The following is an 11,224-nucleotide window of genomic DNA, read 5'->3' on the forward strand; positions in this document are numbered from 1 at the left end:
GTTATTCAACTTTTCTCTCTATCTTCTTCGATGTTCTCGAGGAATCTTATTAGAAGAAAAATCAAATAAATCCTAAAGGAAAGGTTATATTTCAAACTAACTTTCCAAAGCATATATCAAATACATTAATTATATAGAATATTTATTTAGATTTTTCTAACGCTAGAATAGGAAGTAAGCAATCATATATGAAATAATTTAGACATTAGCCTCAGATAACATTCGATATAGAGATTTATCTCCATAGTTTTCAAATTACCGAAGGTGTAAATAGTTTAAAAAGAAAGATTTAGAAAATCACTTATTTCAATACTATTTAAAAATTGGTCTGCAAATAAAGGGATAGATACAAAGTGGAAACAAATTAATTAATTTAGGATTCAAAGGTTTTATCTCTTAATTAGTTAAAGATTCTGGTAACATTTAATGTATGGATTTAAACTTGGTTAAATAGGCTTTATTTATATATTTTGTTCAAAATTTTCATATAGTGATCTTGTGTGTATATAAATGAAGTAAACTTTTATGATATTATGAAGAGAAGTTTCGATTAAGATAAAAAAACTCCAGTAATTCAACCTTTCATTGCTTTGTTTGTACAGATTTAATTTTCTATGAATTAAGAAGAAAATGAGTTGGAGAATTTTGAAGATTTATGGTTTCGTAAATTCATTTTATGTAATACATTTGAGATGAAAAGTGCATGTTTCGTAAATTCATTTTTTTGACATTCGTAAATTCATTTTACTACAGATTATTTGCCTATGATATTTGATACATTTAATAAAGGTATGTTATTGTTGGCGATTTTATTTTAGGTAATAACAATTTATGAAATTTGTTATTAAAAGAGAAAAAAACAAAAAAATACTTAAATACATGTTCAATAATTATTTTAGTAGCATTCTAGTATAAATAGGTGGGAAAACTAAAGATCATTTCTATTTTGTACTTCAGTTTTAATATAGAATATTATTTTTGTTTATAGATTATGCATATGAGGATAAATAAAATCAAATGCATAAAGACAAAAGAAAAGGCTTTTAACGTGTCATCATAATTTTTTTTTGAAACTGAATGATGATAATCATTAATCATATGCACAAAGTATTAAAGTGTATTCTTCATGCAAAATCTTGCTCAATTTGATTTTTTTTCACTAATGAGACCTGAAGTGACATGCAAATTCACCTATATAATAATCAAGCATGCATAAAACCTGGAAAACCCAATGTTCATCGATAATTACTAGAAGAATACATGTGTGTTAAGGGACCCATCCAGACACTCCAGATCTCTTTATGGATCATTTAACACATTTGGAAATGACACAATGTAGTATGATTTACAACTACGGAGTCATTAACAGTTACGATGGATGTGCTCAAAATTCGAAATAAGGCCATTCAATGGATTTTTTTTTTTTTTTTTTTTAAGGGCCATTGTAACAGGGCCATTCAATGGATAAAAGCGATAATAATGGCCAAAACGGTGGACCAAAATAAAGAGAAATTTATTCAAGAACCAGAGCCATTCAGCCATATGGGATGAAGTCATTGGGAACAAAAAAATCACTAGAGGGTGGCCACACAAATGCGATAACACACACAATATCATGTTTGAAGCTATACATATATATATATGCAGTGTGTTAATTTTGGGGTTTTAAATCAGTTCGAATTCAAAGGCGGTCTGACATAGTGCTTATTGGATTTTATTTGCGTGAACAAGATAATCTATAAATCTCCAACTTAAATGCCCTAGATAATTTGCAGGTTTTAGGCGACACCTTCCTTTTTTTTTCTTTACTCAATAAACACAAACAGTGAATAAACGGATTCAGTGACAACATGGGCAGTGCAATTGTGCAAAAGAAGAACTTATGTCAACTCTACTTTTTACATACCCAGTGACAGTGTTAAAGTAATGCTTTACATTGTGACTCCACGTTAATGATAGAATTGATAGTCAAAATGGAATGTCACGAGTGATATGCTTATGGCTTTTTTTTTTTTTTTTGCTTATGTTTAAAAATGATAAATCAAAATGGAATACGCCAAACCTTGAACATACAAATAATACATCACGAGTATATAAAATGAAAGGAAACAAAAATGATAGTGGATAAAAGAATATGCCCTTTTGTCCACCCACTGCTACTAAAAAAAACACTCAACTTTGTTATTCTAATACATGCAGCTTTTCATTCGACTCGACCGACACTTGTGATGTCTAAGTGGTCGTTTACATGTTTCTCAAGTGATCTTTCAACCGGTTAAAGCGTCCTATATAAATTCAACTTCTCGTTTTTTTGAGGCTTTGGCTTAATTCCAAGGGCATTTTCACCTCAGTCTATATTTTACTCCAAAATAGAATATGAAATAGAATTATGAACAAAAAATAAAAGCATTATTCTATTGCTTTTATTTTTTGTTCATTACTCAATTTCTCATTCTATTTCAGAGTAAAATGTAGATAAAAATGTTCTGAGATTCTTAAAGTTTCTTTTTCAATTAAGCTTTAGCCTATCTAAAATCTTGTAAGTCTCTCTTAAAAACCTAAATTTTAACAGCCAAAATTTATGACCTTTTAATTTTTCATAAAACTACAATTTATGACCTTTTAATATTTGTAAAGCCCACAAATATTATCTAATAGCCATGATTTTAACAGCTAACTTTTAGAAACAGTCAAAGTTTTCAAAATCATAAACAATTAGTACCTTAGTCTTTTAACATAACTATTAAAGAAAACAAAGAAGAGAAATTAAACAACAATGTATTTGACCAAAAAAACTCATCAGTTGTATCATCTATTAAATGTATTTTTTTATAATATCTCAACAAAAGCTACTCAATTTAGGAACTTCATTAAATGTATTTATTTATTTTACAAGCTAATATAAAAATATTTTCAATAATTTAATTATAGTATTTTATTTTTATTTTAAATATATATATATATATATATATATTAAATTCTAACATAAAATTATACAAAATCTTATTAAAATTTCAGTTTTCTATAAAATAATTCATTAATTTTTGTAATTTGTATAAAATATTATAAATAATTATTAATTTCATCCAATTATTCTTTATAAACGAAAATTACTAATTTGATGTTACTTATATATTCTATACTAATATAATATGTTATATTAAAATAAAATTAAAATATTACATGGAATTACATATTACAAATCATATTACATTGATAACTTAACATATAATATTGTAAAGATGTAAAATTTCACTCATTTAAATTAAAAATAAATAATATATAATATGTTCCTCACAATATGTTAAAATTAGTAAACTATGTAATACATTTATACAAGAGCGAAATTGTTAACATATCTTAAACTTTTAGATATACAATTATATTATATTATATATTATCTAAAATTAATTAATTTTAAAATAGAGTAATCTTGCTCTTTTAGTATCACTCAGGGCATGATTATTGGACTTTAAGGAGATCCAAACCAAAAGAACTTTCGGTTTGGATTTCCGTAAAGTTTTTAGTCCGCAATTATATACGCATATATAATATATACATATAAATATATGTGTATTAAGTACCCAAAAGCAAAATATCCCAGTAATCATGCCTTTAGTTTGTTATTATTCTACACGCAGCTTTTCATTCGTCTGGACCGATGTGGTCGCTTACATGTTTATCAAGTGATCTTGGCATCTTGCAACCATGTTATAGCATCGTATACAAATTCAATTTCTCGTTATTACACAACGAAGTCTTTTTAACAGAAGTTTAAAAAGAAAACAAAGAAGAAGAAGATCAACAACAACAATGTATTTGACCAAATAAAAAACTCCTGAGTAAATAACAAAAGAAGAAAGAGACAATACACACAAAAAAAGAGACACACTTAACGACAAAAGCATATCAAAAGATAGTTACTTTGGCTAGCCACTACTTGCTTAAACAATTACTCACTTCCCCCTCTCTCTCTCTGCAATGTCACAGCCTCTCACAACAGTCGCCGGCATCTCTTTCCGTCAGCCACCGCCGCTCTGTTCTTTCCTCTTCATCATAGTCCTCCTCGTAGCCACTTTCTACACTCTCCACCACCCAGACGCCACTCCTCCTCATCTCTTCTCCCCAAACACACACAACTCCCTCACTCTCCGCCGCCTCTTCCTCTCCTCCGCCTCTAACGCCACCGTCTCCTCTTACCTCCACTCCTTAACCCGTCATCCTCACCTCGCCGGAACAAAACCCTCTTTAGACACGCTCAACTACGTCCTAACCCACTTCCAAAGCCTCCGTCTTGACGACACCCGCGTCGTCGAGTACGAAGCTCTCCTCTCTTATCCTACGCACATCTCCGTCACGGCGCGTTTTAGCAACAATACAACAGTGGAGTTCGACTTAAACGACGACGTTTCCTCCTCCTCTGGCGTCGTTACGCCTTACCACGCTTACTCGCCGTCTGGCTCCGCGCAGGGTACCGTTGTCTTCGTGAACCGCGGCGAGGAGAGAGACTACCGCGCGCTTGAGGTGATCGGAGTGAGCGTTAGAGGTTGTTTGGTTTTAGCGAGAAAGGGAGAGACTTTGGGGAGAGGAGTGGTTGTGAAGATAGCAGAGACTAAAGGTGCTCTCGGCGTCTTGATATACGACGAGAAAGACGGTGGTGCGCTCGGGGGGATCGAGAGAGGCACGGTGATGAGAGGTATCGGAGACCCGGTTAGTCCGGGTTGGCCCGGGGTCGTCGGAGGAGAGAAGCTGAGCTTGGATGATGATCGTGTCTCTCGGAGATTCCCAAAGATTCCGTCTTTGCCTCTGTCTCTCCACAATGCAGAGATCATATTGGCTTCTCTTGGCGGCGCTAGAGCTCCGGTGGAGTGGAGATCCGGTCGGGTCGGGTCAAGTCAACGGGTTGGCCCGGGACGGGTTGTTGTAAACATGACGTTACAGGTAAAACCGTTATGTCTTTTTCTTGGTTTTGACTTTTTTTTTTTTGGTAGTGAAACGCCTTTGGTTTTGTACTTTGAAGGGGGAGATGAAGATGAAGAAGATTCACAATGTTGTGGCTACAATAAGAGGTAGTGAGGAACCGGACCGGTATGTGATTCTTGGGAACCATAGAGACGCATGGACTTATGGAGCTGTTGATCCAAACAGTGGAACTTCTGCTTTACTTGACATTGGTCGACGATTCTCTCTTTTGCTTGAATCTGGCTGGAGACCTCGTAGGACCATTCTCCTTTGTAGTTGGGATGCTGAAGAGTTCGGAATGGTTAGTAATGCATGGCCGGTCTTGAGATTTTAGACGATTTAGTAAAATATTTAATAAATATTTTTTTTTTCAAATTTGAGAGTTTGTCTATGTAATTTTTTCAAAAAATTTGAGGGTTAGAGACGAATGTTTCATTTGGCTTTGCCCATGACCGAGCTTCTAATATGTTATTAGAAAAAAGCTGACTCTGCTTGATGGATTGAGTAAACCATTTTTGTTTTGTTTTGTAGATTGGATCAACGGAATGGGTTGAAGAACATGTTCTTAACTTAGGTGCAAGTGCTGTTGCTTATCTTAATGTTGATTGTGCGGTCCAAGGCTCTGGATTTTTTGCTGGTGCAACTCCTCAACTAGACAGTGTTCTTGTAGATGCCTTGAAGCTGGTAATAATAATACTAATGCGGACATTATCAAGCAATTTGTAAAAATCTTAAGTCTCTAGTATTCATTTTTGTTGACCAGGTCCAAGATCCTGATGATGTAACTTTGACAGTTGAAGAGACATTCAAGTCTCAGAATAACAATGTGAGTAGACTCTTTCTTTTTTGTTAATAACCAGAAGGGTGTCTTATGCTTTGAATGGACTGCAGATAGAGAGGCTAAGTAGAGTGGATTCTGATTTTTCCGGTTTTCTTCATCATGCTGGGATACCGTCTATAGACATGTACTATGGAGCAGGTAAAGCACAACTTTGATTCTTTAAGATCTTCAGAAATGTGGTGATGTATTAATGTATGTTTGAGTTTTTACAGATTATCCTGTCTATCACACCGCTTTTGACTCCTATGATTGGATGATACGCAATGCTGATCCATTGTTTCATCGTCATGTTGCAAGTAAAGCCCTTTGTTTTCTTTCTCTAGTTTTCATGGCTGCTTATGCTGAGGATCTATGCTTTTTCTATATATCCCAGTGGGTGGAATTTGGGGACTTTTGGGTATCATATTGGCTGATGAGCCAGTCTTACCGTTTGATTACATCTCTTATGCAGAACAGTTGCAGGTATGTTTCATCTACTCACTCCATTTATAGATAAGATAGAAAGGAAAACTGAGTTAATATATGTTTTGGTGTTATGGTTCAGGCACATAGAGATGCAGTGAGCAAGCTCTTAGAAGGGAAAGTCTCTGTTGATCCTTTAAGCGTGGCGATACAAGAGTTCTCTTTAGTTGCTAAAGAAGTTGCAGATGAAGCAAAGGTTGGTTTGTTTTAAGGTCTATTTTGTCTTCTTCGTCACACCTATTCATATCTTGATGATTGATGTTACAGAAGCTAAAGGAACAAGCATACAGCAAATATGATGTTGCAGTAGCTGCCAAGAGAAGAGAGCTAAATGACAGGATGATGCTTGCAGAAAGAGGGTTCCTGGATTCAGAAGGGATCAAAGGGAAAGAATGGTTCAAGCATCTTGTGAGTAAATTAACAACAACATTTTGTTTGCAATCCATTTTTTTCAGAACTCATATGTGACCTTGTGTTTGCGTGTTTATAGGTGTATGGACCTGCAGCAGAACCAGAGAGCAAGCTATGTTTCTTCCCGGGAATAGCAGATGCTATTGCAACAAACTCATCAGACGGATCAATCAAGCATGAGATATGGAGAGTCACAAGAGCTATTCAGAGAGCAAGCAAAGCTCTTAAAGGAGGGTTCACATGAGTAAATCTTCAGACTGTAGATTGTAGAATCATAACCTCTTTACCTTATGATGTAAAGAAAATAACTGTCATATTCAACACATTCAATTCTCAAAGGTTTTTCAAAGTCTTAATGAAAGATATCATCACTGATCCAGACACTTATTGCTGTAGAACACTTTTCACTGATAGAAGAAGCTAAGCTACTTCATCTATCATTGTAAGTCTTATGAGATAACTATAATATCAGCTTTTAGCTACTTTACTTAGACAACTTAACCAGCCACAATCATTAGATAATTATTATGTTTGATAATAAATTAACAACATTGTAATACGTTTCCTAAGATCATGAAGATGATCGTAAAGGAAAGATGTGTAAAGATTAATGATAATTGAAACTAATCATTTATTTATCAGGAGTGGTGGAAGTGTCCTGTGAAGTTGCTTCCTCGAGTCTTGCACGTACAGTGTCTGGAGTGGACATTTTATTAATGCTGCAAAAACCAAAAGATTGAACACAATGTTTAAAGCCCTGAAGAAGCAAAGAAACTGTTTCCAGTAATACGAAACCAATAGATTAGAAATAATGGTGATAACTCTCACCTAACAAGAACATCCCCAAAAGATGCTTTTGTTTCAGAGATCCAATCCGGAACCAATTGCAGCATCAACCTTAGCTGTTCCTCCACTTCCTCTGAGAGAAAGACAAAACAAGAAAGTAACTGTGAGCCTGGCCAAGGAAAAAAGAGAAAAGTGAAACTGTAAAACACATTTAGATATAAACAAACTGTCCTTACTTCTATCCATTATATCGATTTGGCATGCGATCATCTTGTGAAGAAGCTCTTCCTTGGTGATGACCGTTTTGTTTGTTGAGCGAAACAATTTATGAATCACATCAACAAGCTTAGGCAAGTTTTGCTTCACGGTTTCAGCCCTTGGTTCTTTGGTTCCTCCTGCAAGAAACACACACACACAACACAATGGTCAGCAAGGTTACTGATTATAACCACAGTTTCCAAGTTTGAAAGCAAAGTGATTGCTCGGAAAACCATCCGCTTACTGAGTGCAGCAGACTAATTTCATCGTAGGAAGCATCACTATCTTCATCGTAGGAAGCATCACTAGCTTCATCATCGTTTGCTTCATCATTAGATTCATCACTGACTGTTCCATCTTCTTCCTCCAGAGTATCGAAATTCAGACACCTAGTGCGAGAAGGACGCCTTTCCAGATCATTTGTTGGTCTAACAGAGTCACTATCATCATCTGGAGTCATTGTAAGACATCTTCTAGAGGGCTGCAGCGCGGTGTAGCACTCATGAGCTTGATTGGTGTTGACAGATCCTTGGAGGGAGTTGACAAAACTTTGGCTGGGGTTGACTCTGTGTTTGGTAACAAACATTCCTCAGTACCATCTAATAAAGTAGAATCTGGAATTACATTGTTGACTTTATCTTCTTGTTGCTCAATCTCCTCCATTTGAACATCAAACCCATCATTTTCATTCCACGTCCACTACACTTATTGTGTCTGAATCCTTTTTGGAGAAATTGAACGGTTCAGGAAGTAGTTCTTTCGGAATCTCATCCTATATCCAGAACAGCAATCAGAAACATAAGCATTTTCTACAAAGCTACAATCAAATAAGAATAGATTAGATGGAGTAATGTGTGTACCTTAGGATGAGCTTTGTAAAAATCTACAAGCTTTGAGTAGAACACCGTTCTAAGCTGCATGTATTTAGTTCCGCAACTTGTATCTTCAAGTTCAGTTGCATCGGTGTTTAAGTTAATGTGACGAGTAGGTTTCATACAACTAACAAAAAAAAAAAAAAAGGTTTCATACAACTAGTGACTTCATCACACTTCAAAACTCTCTTCACTTCAATGGCTTCTGGATAAATATGCTTCATCTGAGCCAAATGATCATACGAGAAGATCCTGTAGATACATACACATAAGTCAAACAAACATTAAACAAACACAACCATAAAGTATACAAGTAGACAATCAAGCAATATGACATTGTTGAGAAACTCTGCAAATAAAATACTATAAAAATGGAGAGAAAACTCTGGCAAATACCCGTTTTAAGGTTTTCTTATTAATTTACTATCCATATTTATATTCTAAGAACATAACCCATCTCTATATTTAGAGATTGCTATTTTATAGAAATACATTAGAATAAATCTCATTTCTATTATAGAGTTTCTATGAAGAAAAAAAAAATCAAAATACATAATCTAGTGACTACTAGAATCAACATGCATCAAGTGAGACCAGGCCTGTTCGTTTGTACATCTAGAAGATGCATCCAGATGGTCCATCTAGATGTCTTATCCAGATGGTCCATCTGGGAAAATGCATTTTTCTGGTTTTAGTGGGAAAATTGCGTTTTTCCGGTTGGCGAGAAAATGCTTTTTGCGGTTTTGGCCAGAAAATGTTTTTTGGAGTTTGGCGGGAAAATGCTTTTTTGGGTTTTGGCGGAAAAATGCATTTTTTTTTGTTTTGACGGGAAAATGCGATTTTTCGGTTTTGGTCGAAAAGTGCGGTTTTACTGGTTTGGGTGAAAAATGTGTTTTTATGGAAATGTATGTTTTACGTTTTTTTGCGGAAAAACACATCTTGCGGTTTTTGGCGAAAAAATGTGTTTTTTAGTTTTTACGAGAAAATGCATTTATTGGTTATAGCAGAAAAATGTATATGCAAAAAAATAGAATTTAGGGTTTGAAAATAATATTTTGATTTTAAAAGGTCATTTTTGTCATTTTTCATTTTGGACTGTACTAGATGCATCTGCATCCAGATGCACCATCAAGACTCACCTTCATTTGGGTGAAAATTTGAGATGTGTTTTTAAAAATTCAGCTGGGTGATCCATCTGGATGTAACATTATAATACACAAAACGAACATCGATTTGCATCTTCATGAGCAAACGAACAGGGTCCAGTTCATGTTAACAATCAAATTAATCAGATGCATCAATAGTCAATCCCCGAACAAAGAAGAAGAAGAAGCTAGAAAGCCAATAGCTTTACCAATCAGTTAGATAGATGTTCTTAAGACTAGACAAAGAAGAAGAAGCAAGAAAGTCAAAATCGTTTACAGATTAGTAAGATACTCAATCTTGGGACATATATTAGCAATCGAAGTCAAAGACCCCTTTAGCTTGAGCAACCTAATCGCGGTGACCAACCCATTAAAGCATTCATCCAGAATCTCAAACCTGCAAAACTGCCATTAATTTCATCAAAATTGTTCATCAAACCTTATGAACAAATCAATCAAAAATTTCACCTTTCCGGCAATTTCAAGGTTGTTTCAGGTTTTCTGGGCGAAGTCAAGATCTGCCTCTTGACGGGTTTGTCGCTGTCACGAGGTCTTGGTAGAGAAACGTGATTCTGGATTCGAAGAAGCAGAGGCCATAGATGGCTTCTTTGAAGCGTTTTCGATCGAGCTCATATTGGAGAGTATTACGTACAAGCTTACTTGGAGAGGAAGATAATATCAAAATCTTTTATTATTTGATAAATGATTGATTTACATGTATATATAGTTAGCTTTACGGTTGAGAATAAACCAACTAATCTAACCAAACCACTAAACCGAAATAACCGGTATCTATTTAAATGTATATAAACCAATATTCCCCTCAAGATGAGCTTCTAAAGATGTTTTGAAGACTCATAAGATGATAAAACTGTTGAGAGAATAGAGGTTTAGTCATTATATCGGCCACTTGATCAGCAGTACGCACATAGAGACTCTTGAGAACTTTCCTATCAAGCTGTTGCCGCACGAAGTGACAATCATTTTCTATATGTTTGGTTCGCTCATGGAATACAGGATTGGTAGCTATATAAATAGCTGATGTGCTGTCTGAGAAGAGAATGAGAGTCTGAATGCGAGGAACTTTCAGATCATTCATCAATTTAATGAGCCATATCATCTCCTTAGACGCATTGTTCAACACTCTGTACTCTGCTTCTGCAGAAGAACAAGATACCGTATCCTGTTTCTTAGAGCGCCAAAAAATTAGAGAATCACCAAGAAACATCGAAAGTCCTGTGGTGGAACGTCGACTGTCACGGCAAGTGAACCAATCAGCATCAGCAAAGCCTTTGAGAGTCAAGTCAGGAGAAGCTAAATAGAAGAGTCCTTGTCCCACAGTGCCTTTTATGTATTGTAAAACTCGATAAGCAGCTGTGAGATGAGTCGTACGTGGTGCAGAAGAGAACTGGCACAATTTGTTGACGGCAAAAGTAATATCTGGACGCGTTATAATCAAATACATCAACCTGCCAACAAGACTGCGA

General features: G+C 35.1%; 2 protein-coding genes across 2 annotated transcripts; one reads left to right on the forward strand and one right to left on the reverse strand.

Moving 5' to 3' along the window:
* Positions 1-3,895: 3,895 nt before the first annotated feature.
* Positions 3,896-7,154, forward strand: LOC106337399 (probable glutamate carboxypeptidase 2). The gene is made up of 10 exons (XM_013776496.1): positions 3,896-4,941; positions 5,021-5,263; positions 5,494-5,646; positions 5,726-5,788; positions 5,854-5,941; positions 6,016-6,099; positions 6,177-6,265; positions 6,348-6,461; positions 6,533-6,673; positions 6,756-7,154. The coding sequence occupies exons 1-10, from the start codon at positions 3,982-3,984 to the stop codon at positions 6,918-6,920; spliced, it is 2,100 nt and encodes a 699-aa protein (XP_013631950.1). The 5' UTR covers positions 3,896-3,981; the 3' UTR covers positions 6,921-7,154.
* A 9-nt stretch (positions 7,155-7,163) lies between these two features.
* LOC106337400 (CDT1-like protein b) lies at positions 7,164-10,370 on the reverse strand. The gene is given in 11 exon segments (XM_013776497.1): positions 7,164-7,395; positions 7,505-7,595; positions 7,699-7,854; positions 7,961-8,209; positions 8,212-8,408; positions 8,410-8,492; positions 8,581-8,722; positions 8,755-8,844; positions 10,015-10,134; positions 10,206-10,292; positions 10,294-10,370. Coding segments are annotated over 11 exon segments (1,380 nt in total). The 3' UTR covers positions 7,164-7,307.
* Positions 10,371-11,224: the final 854 nt, after the last annotated feature.

The sequence above is a fragment of the Brassica oleracea genome, chromosome C4 (assembly GCF_000695525.1).
Source record: "Brassica oleracea var. oleracea cultivar TO1000 chromosome C4, BOL, whole genome shotgun sequence".
NCBI classification, from domain to species: domain Eukaryota; kingdom Viridiplantae; phylum Streptophyta; class Magnoliopsida; order Brassicales; family Brassicaceae; genus Brassica; species Brassica oleracea.